At 37.8% G+C, this 16837-nt stretch overlaps 1 protein-coding gene across 1 annotated transcript in view; it reads right to left on the bottom strand.

The window, feature by feature from the left end:
* Nucleotides 1-16837, bottom strand: part of MCCC2 (methylcrotonoyl-CoA carboxylase 2) — a 37398-nt gene that overhangs the window by 16865 nt on the left and 3696 nt on the right. Inside the window, exons 2-7 of the mRNA XM_037373662.1 lie at nucleotides 15870-15936; nucleotides 12862-12946; nucleotides 12534-12635; nucleotides 11855-11982; nucleotides 9197-9309; nucleotides 4522-4635 (exon numbers count right to left, since the gene is read on the bottom strand). Of these exons, the coding sequence (XP_037229559.1) occupies nucleotides 4522-4635; nucleotides 9197-9309; nucleotides 11855-11982; nucleotides 12534-12635; nucleotides 12862-12946; nucleotides 15870-15936 (609 nt within the window). The remainder of the gene's footprint in view (nucleotides 1-4521; nucleotides 4636-9196; nucleotides 9310-11854; nucleotides 11983-12533; nucleotides 12636-12861; nucleotides 12947-15869; nucleotides 15937-16837) is intronic.

Here is a 16837-nt window from a genome sequence, read left to right on the forward strand (position 1 = left end):
GTCTGGACAGCCCATACCTGGACCTAGCACCTCAAATGTGTGTTATGAGGGCTTAGTAGATGGGAAGGATCACCACCCTTGACCTGCTGGAAACAGTCTCCCTAATGCATGCCCAGGATGTTGCTGGCTGCCTTTGCTGCAAGGGTACATTGCTGGGTCATGTTCAGCTTGGGTTTCCACTGGGACCTAGAGTGCCTTTTCTGCATCTTCCCAACTGGTTGGTCCCCAGCCTGTTCTGGTGCCCAGGGTTATTCCTTCCAAGGAGCATTTGCCTGCTGTATTTAACTTCCAAAGGTTCCATTCAGCCCCTCTCTCCAGCCCGCTGAGGTCCCTCTGAAAGGCCCAATCATCTGCTCCATTAACCACTCCTCACAGGTTTTTATCATCTGCAGATTTGCTGACAATGAACTTCGGACCACTGCCAAGGTCATCAGTGAAAATATTATACAGTATTTGTCCCAGTACTGACATCTGGGATACACCACTAATGACTAGCCTCCAGCTTGAGCTGAGCAGTTCGGCCAGTTCTCAGACCACCTCACTGCCCATTTACCCAGTTCGTACTTCATCAGTTTGTGAAGGATGTTATGGAAGATGGTGTTAAAAGCCTTGTCAAAAATCAACATAAACAACATCTACTGCTCTCTGCTTCCACTGAATCAGTCATCCCAGCACAGAGTGCTATCAGTTTGGTCAGGCCATGATTTCCGTGCTGACCACTCACAGTCACCTTCTTGTCTGTAGTGTTTTTGGAAATAGCTTCCAGGATTATTTGCTCCATCACCTTCCCAGGTACTACAGTGCAGTAGAGCATTCTACTGCATTCTAACAGACTGCAAGTAGAGCCTTGACAAGATATGTGGGCATTTTCAAGGAAACCTCTGTTCAAGCTACTTCAGCTAGCAATCACCAGGATAAATGAATACAGACTTTGGATAAAATGTGCATTTCCCACAACAGATGAGGCAGTCGTGTAGCTCAGTCCCCAGAACATAAATATACATGACTTTGACAAACCTATCCCTTTTTACCAGGCTTTCCTTCACTACTGAGCACAGAGAATACCAAATTTTCCCTGGGGAAGAAGAATTGGAAGTCTCTGAAATGGGATGGAAAAGCCCACAGGTCAACACGCCACGCTGAGCTACCAAGCAGTACTGCCAGTGGTGAGCATACAGATTTCGCAGCTTGGGGGAGTGCAGAAGAAAGGCCTTACGTATTACTACTACTGTGACACTTCTGTTACTATTGACATTTATCTGTTCATGAAGTCACTACTCCTCACCTTTCTGAAAAGAAGACCAAGGAAACTTGCACTTCAGATTTTGGACTGTAACTGCACTTCACTTTTTCTTTTACCATACACATCCCAAAACTAATTATAACTAACAACAGGGATTTTCTTTTGCTTCCTTAGGATGCTTTGGATTGGATTTTATCATTCACCTACCTAAACAATTTTTTTCATACTGGACAGACATTTTTGGGAACAGAGCAACACAATAATGGCTACAATATCTGCTACAACATGGAATGTAAGTTTCTATGGGAGTCTGAAGTAATTTTGATGTTTAGAGAAAGGCAAGTAAAATATTTTCAGTGAGAATATGAAAAGCTCTACTGAACAGAAAAGCTGACAGGTAGTGATATCAAAGTTTGATCTATACTCACAAAGATAGGGATCGTTACATCTGCAGGTTGCTAAGGAACAAATTAAATTGAAGGAGAGTTGTGACATCTTCCTCTGGAAGTGGTGAAAAGTTTTCATCCTTTGGACCTTCACAACCTCCTTGCAGTCACTGGCTTCCCTAGCCAAGTCTTCCCTTGGAGACCTGACTTAGGCCATCTTTTTCCAGCTGCCTACCCTGGCGATACTCTCTTGCACTACGTCTCCAATTATATACACGTGTGACCTAAATTCCCTTGTGATATTAATGATTACTGCCCTTTCAATACAAGAAAGTCTGGTTCCCTTTTTTTCAGCTTCCTAATGAGCTTCCTGGGTAGCATGGGGTATTAGCTGTCTTATTTTGTACCTGCTTAATGCTGGAGCTTGAAAGAAACTGTTTCTGAGCAAGCTCTCCAGAACACATTACTCAGTGCATCCAAGGGTTCTCCCAGAGTCTGATGAAACTTTCCAGCTCTAACAGCTCCAAGCAGAATCACGCAGAGTGCAGAGCACTCCCCAGCACTCTAGCCAATGGAAATGCCATGTCAGAAGAGCTGAATTTGCTCAGGCCTTTCAGATTTACTAGCTGAGCTTCTGCAAAAAATTACTCTGAACCTGAGCAAGCCCCAGAGGCGGTACTGCCACTTTAAGTGTCACTGGTTCTAAGCTAATAAACTCTGCTGGACCTGGAAGGGGTTTGTACTTAAGACAGCTCAGGTGTTCCTGCAACCAGGGCAATTATTTGTAACACAATAAGCAAGCTAATAACAGTCTGATGGAAAAGTTCATTTCTTTCATTGTGCTGATTTCCTTCCCAATAAAAAGATGTATGAATCACCAAATGTTACTCACTCAACTAATATTATTCTCAACTAATATCTTTATTCATATTTAAGGCACTTTTCACCAAGAAACTCCTAATATCTAAATGACAGTGATACATTTACAGAAAAATTGCTTAATTTTAAGGGAGGATTTGTCTTTGTTCACCTATAAACAACAAGCTGAAAGAAACTAACACAAGAAAAAAAGGGACAGAGACCTAGGTAAGATGTTTAAAACAATTACTGCCAAAGAAATTCCAACAAAGAAATTGTAGAATTCTAAATTCTAATGAGAAGTTAATAAATTAATGTTCAAAGACATAGCTGCTATAAATTACTTCATCTGCTTTTGCTGATTACTTTGTTCTTCTTGCCAGCCTGGAAAGCCTCCACTGAAACAATGAGATACTTCAAGTTAAATGCTTATTTTATTATGGTAGACAACAAAGTATCCTTGTCTTACAGCTGTGTGTCCCCTGCTGCTGCTTTTGGTATGCCAGCTACATTTTAAATTTATTTAAGATGTTCTGGAATAGTAATTAGCCTTTACCAGCCACAGAAAAGTATGTCTGCCTAAATGATAAGACTTTTTTTTTTTTTTAAGCTGCTCAAGAATTTTAAATCAACCTATACAATGAATTTTGGAATCAAAAAGGGTATAAAATGCTAAATCTACCTTCAGCATGAAGATGACACAGTGGGGAAAAAAAACACCCTAAAGTAAAGGAAAAGACCGAAATGCAAAAACATACTGTGGAAATGAGAGCAGTGCTATACATGTCAACACAAAATGACATCACAGGGTAGGTTCTTTTATGTATGCTTTTAAGGAAATTAACACATTCATGGCTTAGCAACTGGTCAACAAAAAAAATTTCTGTCAGTGGTTGTCTTCCCATAGCTTATGGGACCTCCTAAATTTTCCCAGAATCTTAAGTGGTGAAAAGAAGTGGCTTCCAGCAGACTTCACCTCCTCCATTACTACAGGAATTGAGCAGAGCAGTATGTTCATTAACAATGCTGTTACAAAGTGATTTCTCCATTTAGGCCTGCCCAGGTTGGAAGGACTTTTTGAGGGACATTTGATTTGTACTTGACTTTGTCACAGGAAGCTCGCCTAAAGTTCCCAAAAGACTACAACCAAAACAGAGCCAACATGCTGTCTCAGACCAGTTTGTTCAATGAGACAAATATTTGACTGTTTCAAAAAAAGCAAGTCAGACTTCACCGAGACTAGAACAACTGTGCTGGATGCTGCTCTAGCACTAACATAACATTTACTACTGGAAATTCCTTTCTTCTCATAAATCTTGTGGTTAAGTAAAATTATCCTTGTCAGCAAAGATTATTATTTGTATCAGTATAGAACTGAGCCTACAGGAGAACATACACTGGTACATCTGTTTCTAAAAAAATAAACCCTACTCAAGGACTCCCTTTCCTGTTGGAGCCACACTACTGTTAATTTTAAAGCTATTTTATGCTGCAATACTTTGCACAATCACAAATTCCACTATGAGTTCCACAATAAGGCAAGTTTTAATTCACAGGAATTCTTCAGGTCAGTTTTCTTAGAAAAAAAATCCTTGCTAAGAAAGTAAGGAAATGATGACAAACTCCATCATCAGTGTGTCTCCTTTGTCTGTAAACTGCCATAAAACATAGCAGATTGTCTGAAGTTCTCTTATCTTGACTCTGAGATATAATACACATGCTTGTAATTTATGTCTTGTCAAACCTAGAGGCTACATAATTGAATACGGAAAGCATTTTTATCATCCAAAATGTGCACAGCAATCTAAAAGCAGTGCTATAACGACATTTGAATGAAGTCTGATTTATATGTACACTTCTAAAAGAAAAAGATTAATTTAGGATATAAACATTCAGATATACTTTAAAAATGTAGATTAGTTTGCATTTAATCTACAGAATATCTGGAAATATCTCACAAAGAAAGATCTCAATAGTTTAATCTGTACAATTGTCAGCAGCACACTTTGTTACTAGAAACTTCTGTATTCTTACCAGTGGTGGCCCTCCCAGGAATATTGTTCCCTGTTTGCCAACAATAATACTTTCATCAGCCATTGCAGGTACATATGCTCCTCCTGCTGTACACGATCCCATTACTACTGCTATCTATTGGGAAAACAAAAATCACAAATTAATGAATTGTCCAACGCTTCAAAATAGCTAGTGCTCACACTACTATTACATATTGTACTGATTTTAATACAGGTTCCAGGACAGCACAGCAAGATTATTTTTGACTGACAGAACAAACTTCTTATTTATGTTTTTGCTTTTCTTAAAAAAAAATGGGGAATCTCTAGTTTTCCACAGTCTCTCTATGATCTTCAGGCTAGCTTGCAGGAAAATTCATATATGAAGTACCATGAGCTATGTATGTGAAACATTTGAAAAGGTGCATGTTCTACCATGGAATTTGTTTTTACTGATGAACGGTAAAAGGTTGAAACCTACAGGTTGCTCCCATTATTTGTGCTTGTCAGAGCATCAGTTGTTGCTTATGGGCATAATTTCACCAATGTTAACATTCTTTGAAGAAAATCCTTCTCATCTACTAGTATGTAACTTCAGTTCTCCAATGCATCAACCAATTAACTCTGCATCTTCAAGGTGTGTTGAGTATCTCAATGTTATAGGCTTTAGCATGAATAATCTCTGCTTCATCCTTTTGCCTAATTTTGAGGTGAACATCTACACAATGAACACTTTCCACCAGTAATATTTTGGTGACAATTTTACAAAACTGACTTGACCCCAGATATGAAGCAGTATATGATCATGAAAATGAAGTTTCTCTCTTCTCCTTCAGGGGAGCTCCTCCAAAGACAGTTTCAGAACAGCTTGTAAAGCAGAACAAATTGAATACTCTCACGGAAAAGACAGACAAAAAGAAACACTTTCTTTCACAGTCACACAACAATAATGTTATTTTGTGTTAACTTTGTTTGGAAGTATTTCTAAAGCAACATCAAGCAGTGTTCTGTGTTAAATGATAATTTAATGTTTGCTCTTAAAAGAAAACAGCACACAGAAATAAAACTTTCATATCTTATTACCTGTATCTAAAGCAGGAGTAGATGAACTATGTCAAACTGCTACCACCAAATCAAACAGCTTTTTCACCATATTATTTTCAGTATTTTAAACTATATTCAGTCACATTTCATCATAAGTATTTCTGTTGTGCATTTAATAAATACCTCCTGATAAATACGAAGATAACATAAGCCTCTAGAAATGGGAAAAAGTTCATTCATTTGAGTTTTCCCCCAGAATTTTTGGTTTTCTTCCCTACTCTTAATTTTGCTGTGCATTATGCTGAAAAATGTGCCTGCATTTAAACTTTAACTCGGGTATTACTTTTTCCAATAGATAAATTGGAAAATGTATATATTGGAAAAAATAGAATCTGCTTGTCAAATAGCACAGCTTTGAATTCCCAACTAATGTGCTACTTCCTGACTTCATTCTTTGAATTACTGCATAGGAAATTACTTAAGAGCAGAATAAAAATCAACAGTTCTAAATGCACATACAGTATTTCATACCCACTGATCAACTTCCCATTGTATCCATGCAGCGTGTGAGTGAGAGCAAGCTTAGGAACCTGCTAATGAGAAGCTAATCACACCTTTCTGATTCACAGCCATACAGACATCATCACAATTTAAAGCTACATTAGAAGTATAACAGATTAGTCACAGGAAAAAGTGGAGGGGGAAATTAAAAGGCCCATAGGCAACGGGGTTGGGGTGGGCTGGGGAAGCAAGCACTGTAAGGGCAAAATTGAAAAGGGCTGATGAACTGATGAAACAGACCTTCAGGTAGGCCACAATAAAGAAGTGCAGGTAGAAAACTAACAAAACCCAGATCACCAGGTCAGAAGAATTAACCAGAATGGAAATCAGAGGGAGCATAATTTCCTTACACCATTTCCTAATGAAACACCCACTCACACAGGGAAGATGATTCTAGCTACCACAATATGGTAGCAGAGAATCAATACCAGCTTTACAAGTGTTAATAGTGCCTTTTTGGAATGAAATGAAGGATAGAAACATCTCCCAAACAAAATCCACCCACATTACGTCCTTTACATGAAACATTTCTCCCAGCCTTCCATAAATATTTTAAGGAAGTTAAACTTTCATCAGAATCATACCAAACAAAAATGTGTTTCAGCAAAAGGTAAATCTTTCCTACATTTAGTTTTTATTGTATAGGAGTACAGCGCTACTCTTAATATAACACTATAAGGTAATCAAAATAAAAACAAATTCAATTTTATAAGGAACTCTACAAAATACCTTAAGGTTGTTTCAAGATATTCAGGAAAATGCCAGCATGACTTTAGGGCCAGGCATTTCTAGAAAGGTCCTGCCTAACATCAGTACTTTGAGCCCTGCTAACATATTAATCTTTAACAAAAAATCTAAAAGTCACTACTCCCATATCAGATAATGATTAGTCCCCAGCATAAATAAGATTTACCAAACTTCTCCTAAAAACTTAACTTGGTAAAACAGCCCTGTGACTGTCTTCTTTGACATTTGCTGTTCCACAAAAGTGCCAGGACGAATTTAATTCACACATATAAATCTAAAGTACAATCTAGACCTATCAGTGATTCTGCAGAATGGCCAGCTTGTAAACTGTCTTTTCTCCTAAATATTTTTGTTCTAACTGAACAGTGCTTTTCTTCTGAAGACCTAGCTGATCACTACAATTGCTCCACTTTTATTGTTAGAAAGAAGAGAACTGCAGAATTTAAATTATGTCAGGCTTTCCAAAGAGATTTAGTGCATTGTTGGAATCTTCAGCCTTGGATTTCTCTGAGGAAAAGGATTTCAGGTAGAGGAAAAGATGGTTGAAGATCTGAAGTCTGACTTAGTTCCAAAATGCCAAAAAGGTGTCAAAGTAACATATGTAGTTCCTCAGAAATCAGGCAAAGCCAACGTCTGCCATGTAAGGAGTTGTCAGATGAGATACTGTATCTTTGACTGGTGCATCTACTTCACACTGAAAGGAACTATTAGCTTCTACTTCCTCCTTTTGGACTAGGAGAGTCAAACAAGCACAGATTCTCACAGAGAACAAATGAAAATGGTGCCAGCCCAACTATGCCTCTCAATGACAGGTGTTGGTAAGAATGAAAAAAATAAAGTCCTATTTCCACTTTACATCAATGATGAGTTCAACAATTAATGTTAAAACAATATGGTGGTGAAATATATCATGACAGTACTCAGATGAAACAGCAAGTTAGCTAAACATTTACTCTGCTTGAGGTTCCAACACCTATTTCTAAGCCTAATGTTCCAAAACAATTTTTCTTCTCAGATGGAATATCCTGAAAATTTCCTTCACCTTCTTTCATTCAGCCAATATAAAGTGACATTAAGATAATTCAGTGAAACTGCCAGCTTACTGCTCAGCAGACAAAAAAAGCCCAAAGATGTTAGGAACTACTGGCAAAGGAATAGAAAAGAAAAGTAGTGTTTATCAGTATATATATATATATATACAAATCTATCATGAGTTGTTCTATCGAGTAATGCAGTCTGGCTCCTCCATCTCAAAAAAGATAATGAACCTGGGGAAAAGTTTACAGCAGACAAACTAGGACCATCAAAGCTGTGGAACACTTTCTGTAGGAGTAATGGCTAAGTAAACTTGAATCTTTTAGCCTGCAAAGGGGAGTACAAGGCAGGTATGAGGGCTACACAACCATATGAAGATGCTGGGAGTTGACTGATTAGACAGCAGCTCTGTAGGAATGACCTGACTGCTTTCCTGGAGACTTTCTTTATTTGGAGGAGGTTATCTTCAAAGACCATGGACTCCTCTGCCCTCCCTGGAAGCCTCTCACAGGACCCTGCTGACAATTCTCTTAAGCCCAAGACTGCTCTCCTGAAGTCCAGGGTCTTTAATCTGCTACCTGCCTTCCTCACCTCCATCAGGACCTTATACTCTGCCCTCCGCTTTCACTGCAGCCAAGGCTGTCATCAGCAATCACATCCTCAGACGGTTCTACATTCTTCATGAGTAATAGCTCCAGAAGTGCACCGCCCTTAGCATGCCACCTGCATCAAAAAACTGACCACAATGCACTCCTGAACCACCTATGACACAAGAACACTTCTAAATCCAGGAACTGTGACTAACAGTAATTCTATATATCATTAATACATTAGAAAATAACCTCATCATTACAGCAGCTTTCTCACACAGCACAACAGCATGTAAAATGGATATATAAATACACACATACCCCTGTTAGTAGGAGGTATGTCTCATTGACTAGCCATCATCAAAGGAGTCTTCACCTTTACAGAGTTGCTGCAGAATAATCAACTGTTGCAAGAGATTTCCTAATGCTTCCTCACATGGCACTATGTACCATGTTGTCAAGTCCCTTCTTCTCCCACTCCAACATAGGAGCAGGTAGGTCATGTTATTAACTCTAAGGCCAACAAAGACAACACCTTCTTCAAAACTGTAATGGACAATTACTGTGTTTACAGTGCCCCCAACCCCCAGACTGGGTCATCAGGTCAGCACAACACAGTGCTGTCGAAAACAAAGCATGGGTACAAGCCTTGAAACCAAATAAAGGCAGCAAGTGTGAAAACTAATTAATACACTTCATTCTTAAGTAAAAGCAAATTACCTGTGGAATTCCTTGTGAGGACATGACTGCCTGATTATAGAAAATACGGCCAAAATGGTCTCGATCTGGAAATACTTCTGCTTGCCGAGGTAAATTTGCTCCTCCTGAATCAACTAGAGTGAATGAAAATATATTGTCTTTGAACAGTGTTACATACTTAAGTTGTTGGTAAAGTATCTACATGTTACTTAAAATATACAGCAATTACTATCACCAACACTATATGTATTTCCGTGAATCTAGGTATATTAGGATATTATTCCTGAAAAAAACCCTGAATTCCCCCCGCCCCAAACATCTGTCCCTATCATTCCAATGGAAAATAAATTCAGATGTGCTTAGAGATGCAATCGTACCTCCCTATACAAACTTACTTACTCCAAAACATTTAAACTAAGAATACTTTCAATGTACAATTCAACTCCATTATTGTATTGCAACTTTGTCACAAGTTCCACAAAAGGACGAGACTAACCACCACTGAGTCCAAGAGGTATAGTGTGTGTACTTTCATACTTTGATTACACAGACATACCAAAGACCTTCTACTATCTTTAGGAACCTTTATTTACTACATGTCCTTCCCTCACGACGCACCTTCCAGCTTACAGGTCTCCAACTGCAGCTACCTCTCCACTCCCAAATAATGAAAATAACGTCATGTCGTAAGACTGCAAAGAAGGATAGAAGACTAGAAGGAAATGCACAGGAAGGCCAAGCCTCTCTGAGAACTCTGGCCCCTGGTAATTAACTTTTAACTACGAACAACAGCACATAGGCACATTCTCATTTTCCCTCACTGCAGCAAGTAGTGCCCTGCATTCAGCTTTACTGTGAAGCAGGGGTTTGATTCTTTCCCCACTCCCGCAGAACCACTCTCCCAAACCAGCATCAACTCTGACAACTAGACAAACTCCAACCCTGCCAAAACACCAATGTTGTGAAATGGGACATCCCTGAACACAAAAGAAAATGCTCACACCCAGTGACTGACTCGCTGACAAAGGGCATATGGTGTCCACACCGGAATCAACACCTAGGCAACTACCACCAAGAGAAAAGGCAGTTTAAATGGCATGAAAATTACATGGTCAGCAAAGTGCTGATTGACTACAAAGCACTCCCTCTCGATCACACAACTGAAATAAACTGAAACAAGCCTGGGTACAGAAATTGCGAAGGTAAAACAACTCATCAGGTCTGATTGACAAGCAGTATATATACACGGACTACACATCCCAAAGTTGGAACAAAAAAATTAAACTTTTGTTCCAAAGGCATATGTATGTCCCACGGTTCCTGATTCCATAAGATCCTGAAACAGTAGAATAACACATAATTTCTCACTGATAACTCACTAAAAAAATGAGTTGCCTGAACAGATAGAATTCATTAATTCAGACTAAAAAAAATAATCAGTTTTGCAAACAGAAAAGCTAGGTTTCTTCTGTTTTTCATAACTAGGATAAAATTTAGCACTCCCCTTGCCTCCAAGACTTCCCATTGCTGTATGACAACCCCACAAAGTCCCCACCAACGCTGACCCTGCATCCACCCCACCAATACTTTCAAGTTCTTATTTCTCCTAATCCTTCTCTTGGTATTCTTTGCATGTTTGCTCTGTTAGCAGGGCAAGAAATTACAAATGCTTATGCTAGCCAGGACCGACATTTATGTTGACTATTTGCCAAGTAAAACTCTCCTGACTGGCAAACCAATTAATGCCTCTCACATCTACGTAAGCTGCTAAGCCAAACAGAATGGACAAGGACTAACCCACCCCGCTTTCCAAATGGAGACAGTAGAAAGATCTTCCTCCGCTGATACTGACATACACAAAATCCATAGGAATACACACTCTTACATATCTCTGTCAAATTTGGCTGAAATTGGCTAATGGGCTCAAAAGTTATACACTGGGAATTGGGGCTGAAAGACAGACACTAGCAGAAAGCACTTATATTTGTATAAAACCAGGCTAAGAAAATACTCCCTGTGATATACTAAAGACATCTAGCACTCTGATCTTTATCTTTAGTAAAAGTATACTTAAGTAAAACTTACATAGAGGTTTGGCTAAATACTGATTTAATAGCCTAAACTTGAAATGCAAAATAATATACAATGACATTTTTGCTTCAGTAAAATTAATTTCAAATTGTAATTATATGTTGATCCAAACTATTATTGACACTTTTGGCACTGAGACTTGCTTTATTTCTTTGGTATATCATCTCATACAACTACATGCTCTACCAAAAGGCAAAGTAACTTTTCTTTTTTTTAAACTGTAATTTGAATTAAGACTGGATGAGACTATAGGATAGGTTGTTCAAGCATGACAGAACAGAAGGGAATAAGAAAGTAATACAATGGCACAGTCACACCTGTATCTTATGAACCCAGCCCTACAGCAGTGCAGAAGATAGTGCTGAGAAGCTATGGGTACCCTCCAGTTAAGACTTGCAACCAGTCTGTAGAGGTAACACAGTATCAGTGAGAAAACATTTTAATATGTCTGTCTAAGAGACATGTCTGGTTAGCCAAACCTGGGGACACATTGTCTCAACAACATGTATTTGAAGAAGTGGTGTCTTACCTAGATTCTGAGCTGCCCTTAACAATTAATTTTTTTGCTATTTCTGCAATGGGACTTACCCAAATATAGGCAAGGGAGATGATTTTGCATTGCAATTTCTTGAGCACGTAAATGTTTCTTAACAGTGATGGGATAATAGGTACCACCTTTGACAGTTGCATCATTAGCCACAATCAAGCATTCCACCCTAAAAATAAAACAAGTTTATGAGAGAGAAAAATATTTTAATGAGGAAGTATATTTGTTGGTTAAGAACTGCAACATGCTCAAAAACAGCCCTCCTCACCTGCATTCTCTCAAATGCACATTGTAACAGCAGTTTCAGCACTATGATGTTGTTTCACAGTCCTTTACCTCCCTAAAATAATGCTGTATAGCATCATACTTAATTTCAGCAATATTCCTTGAGGTACGCTTAGTGAGCAAAACTAATTCTTAGCCTGGAATACCACCCTATTTTTTGAAAATCGCCTTAGTGATGCACTAATCTCTTCCGTTCATTGGACACCAGAAACTCTGAAGTGTGTTCTGCTTTAATATGGGCTACACTAACTAGAAGAAAAAAAAATCACTTCCTTTTAGCTAAGACTGAACACATTAAGATACCAACTTTGTTGATTTTTGGGTGTCAAGACACAAAACACTAAAAATGCTAATAGCTTAATACTGCAAACTGAACAAAATTATACCTTCTTCCTTTTCATATCATCAATAATGTAGATCACTGCTATCTCTCACCCAGATACTCGTCCAATGCCTGTGATAATGCCTCCTGCCGGCACCTCTTCATTACCATACAACTGGTAACCCGCAAACTGGGAGAACTCCAAGAACGGAGACCTGAATAACAACAAATATAACACATTTTTTAAAATTAATTGGTCATATTTGCCATTGAATCTCACTTAAAAGGTTACATTTCTAAAAATTAGGTGTTTTTTTTAAAAGATGAGATGAGTATTTCAAGGAATCCTTCTGTAAAATTTCAGCTTGTTATTTGCCAGCATTTATGGAATCTAAAAAGAAAACAAGCCTGTTACAGTGCAACAGAAAAGAAAGTACCTACCCAGGATCGATAAGCCTGTCAATTCTCTCTCTAGGTAACAGCTTTCCTCTTGATGTGTGAAGCTTACGTGCTTTTTCTCCACCTCCTGTGATACAATAGTAAACTGTTAGATTTACTGTGGACACAGATAGATAAATCACCACTCACATTAAAACTTAGAAAGGAAGCACTGATGAATTTCCAGTTTTTTGAAGTACCAGCCTTAACAATGCATTTAATAAATAATCATTTCCACTTCAAACAGATTTAAGTTATTTATAAAAATGCTTGTCTTTCAGAATCTACTCTATTTCCCCTCTCATTTTTTATAGTTAGTCTTGAGGTAAAGATTTTAATAAACATAACTGTCTGAAACTTTTCCCCACAGCTTGGCAATGAACAGAAAGGCTGAAAAGAGAAACACAAAGACAAAAGCATGGCACTAAGAACTATAAAAAATACTACTCCCAAAATTGCTTCAAATTAGCTGCGCTGAATCCAATCTTGAAAGACCAAACACCATCTGGATTCATTTCCTTACATTACTCCAAAACTGTAAACAGAGTTCAGACACACACCATTTAATATCAGGTTTATCTTTGCTTCATTTCAGCCCTTTACTTGAGGTCATGCTAAATCATATCTTTTGCTCTCGAGCTTCGTGTCATTCAATATTTAAGATTTGTTGACACATCTCAGCCTCTTTATAATAGCTTACACAAACATTGTCTCTCTATGTAGACAGATAGCTGATCCACCTCATCACTCTAAAATTGTCTCCCCCATCCAAAATAAAGAAGGTCCTATTTTGCTAACACTTCTCCCGAGACTTCCAGACTCCTTTGTCAGCTAAGCATCACTGAAAACAGAGCTTTTAAGCCTCCCCTTCAAGCCCTTTCTCTCACCTCCTTCCTTGGTCACTATGCACATAATTTCCTACCTGTTAGGCAAGCCACAAAGCCGACAATTTATTTCTGATTCCTGTTAATTAGGTCTGTATATCCAGCCTAAGCCTAGATCTTGTAAACTCTTTCTGTACAAGCTTCTTAAGATACAACCTCTCATATCCACCCACAGAGCTTTCATCCGATTTCTGAAGACCCTAGCTTCATAATTATTACATTTTCTCTGACCTCCTTTCTCATTTACACCCAAAGTAATGCTGCAAAAATAATTTTTCATCCTGTGACTTTAATTATCTCTGTGAACTCCCCCTCTTCACAACCTAATCAGAAATGCCTGCCTTCCAGGCCCTGTAGCCATACTATTGAACATTTCTCTTCAAAGATCAAGATGTTTGCCTCCATTCTATAGACTGTGAGCAGCAGCATCGCTGACGATGAAACAAACTTGGAGGCATTTAATTTTAAATCCCTACTTTAATTTCTCTTTTACAGTAATGTCTATAAAAACTTCACTGTGACTGCTGATATGCTATGACTGCTGCCAGTCAGAGACTAAGAGTATCTCAGTTGTTTCTTGTACTTGCTATCAGAAATTCATCTGTTATAATTTATCACAGCCTGTAAATTCTGTGGGGCAAGGACCATCTTCCTGTTGCACAGCTGGGGATTACCTAGCAGAATGAGACAGGGGTTCACAGAAGCCCTACCCACTGAAGTAACAGATAAAGAATGAAATATTCATTACAAAGGCCTCAAGCAAAACCATGTCCTCTGAAAGACAGGTCCTAGAAAGAAAAAAGATGTTGCAATTATCCTTCAAAAGTTTTCAGTATGAGTACCTAATTCTTCTCGAACACTGAAGTGAGAGGCAAAGCAATCTCAATTGATGCCTCTCAAAATGGTGTATTTAGAGCTCCCTGAGATGGAGGAAAGATGACAGCCATGTTCTTGTCCTGTTACCATGTAACAAGCAAGAACAGGAAAATGTGCAGCAGTGAAGAAGGCTATGACCATCAGTTCATGAACCAGGCAGGAAATTGCTGAACAGTCTCTACACCCACAGAAGACACAGGTAGCCCATGGGCTCCAGCATTTCCTCAGGAAATCCTGGAGCTTTGTTTCACACGAAGAAAGAAAAATACTGAGCACAAAATCTTAACTGTGCTCCATTCCAAAGCTGTAAAAGAAACTGCATTATGTAAGGAACAGTATATGACAAGACAAAGAGCATCATGATGGACACAAGAAAGGGAGAATTAAAGTTGCATGCTCAACCTCTGGCAGTACAGTTAAGCATTTATAAACAATTTTCATTTTATCATCCCCATTAATTATAGTCAACTGTAATTAATTCAGCTAGTCTTACAAGTCAAGAAGATGAAACACAGATTTCAGTCTTTTAAATTATTACAGACTTACTTTTGTTTGCCAGCAGAACTACAGCTAGGGTCTTTGAAACCCTCTTCGCATGTACCACTTAAACAGCAGCGCACTTGCCAGACCAATTTGTTATAAAAGCTGGCAGCAGTGGATGAAGCAAGGAAGCAGGTGAAGTAAAAGGTGTATCAGTAGAAGCCTTTTATTAATTATCCTATCTATTCTAAAAAAAAATAATATTTGCCATTAGAAAGGTACATTCCATTGATTACTAAGATCTTAACTGATTAAAAATTAACCAACTTTTAATATCCATTTTTCACTATCTTTTTGCCTTTCTGGCAATGAAAATTAATGGCAATTAAATTAATTTTCTGTTTGACTAAATCAGCCTATTCAACTGGCAAACAAAAAAATGTTAAACACACTAGATACTGTGGAAAAAAAGTGCTAAATGGTACGGGCATTTTTCTTAGCTAGCCTGAGTTACTTAAAAATACACCCTAAATTTTGAACCAAGTTAGTTTGGACGTAAACCTTTCAAGATTTTCAATAGACAGAAGATGGTAAATCTAGATTTAAACAGAGGACCTAAAATTTCAGTATGACTTATATAATCCTGCAAGTACGTCATATCTAAATGAACTTAACATACAGTTCATTAATAGGTGAAAAAAACCCAAAGAGCAAAACTGGGTTTTGGATCAAATTATACAAGTGTTCTAAAAGCTAGACTACCATACTTACCTAATTTGATTCTTTCTGCTTGCACCTGGAGTTCAGTCACCAGTGCTTTCATTCGTTCATAGTTTTCCTAAGTGGGGAACAAAAAAGCATTTTAGGTTTACCCAAGAGTGACAGTATTATTTTTTAATAACCAAACACAAAATGTACAAGATTAATTTCTCTTTCAAACTTCGTTTTACCTTATTAAATACTGGCTCTGTACTGTCTTTAAAGTAGTAACACTCCTACCGGTGTACTGGCTTCCCACAAGCACCCTTAGCATTTAATAAACGTGCTTCACAAGAACTCTGAGCGCATTAGGATTATTAAATTTGGAACTAGTCTTTTACATACAAAAACAGGATTAGTCATTACAGAGTTTAAGTTCTGTTTTTCAGGTTTTGCTATTTTTTCATTTGCTTTTTTAATCTAATTCTGTAAAAAAATGTCAAGTGGATTCAAATTAAGTGCTGCTATATCTCTTGTACCAAAAGATGAATGACCTAGGTCAAACAGAATTTGGTAAATACTTTTTTCATTCCTGTGGTTTAAGTAGAATACAAAGATAAAACTTAAGTAGAACATAAAGATTAAAAAAGCTTTTAAAAGAAGTCTGGTCTTCTTGTCAATATCCCTCTTAGAAAAACAAAGACTGTAGTTTTGACTATTAATGATCAGTGCTGAACTCACCATTTCTATCAGAATTATTCCAAACTCTGTGTGCTCATTACAACAGTTTTTTACCATTTCTTAGGAATTAAAAGGTATTAGTCAGGCTTAAGTTTTTTTTCAGACATATTGAGCTATGTTACCTCTTAAAAAAGTGTAAGTGTATTAAAAGAACATAACTGCTGCATAAAAAAGTTACACTGCCTTGTCTAATTCTCATTTAGAAGATGTTAGTCTACTGTGACAGAAAAAAAAAAATAATGTGGTGGTTCTTTAGATTTGGACTTAACACTCAGAATTAAGGTTTTCCCTAGAAGCAA

This window comes from Falco rusticolus, chromosome Z (genome assembly GCF_015220075.1).
Source record: "Falco rusticolus isolate bFalRus1 chromosome Z, bFalRus1.pri, whole genome shotgun sequence".
NCBI classification, from domain to species: Eukaryota; Metazoa; Chordata; class Aves; order Falconiformes; family Falconidae; genus Falco; species Falco rusticolus.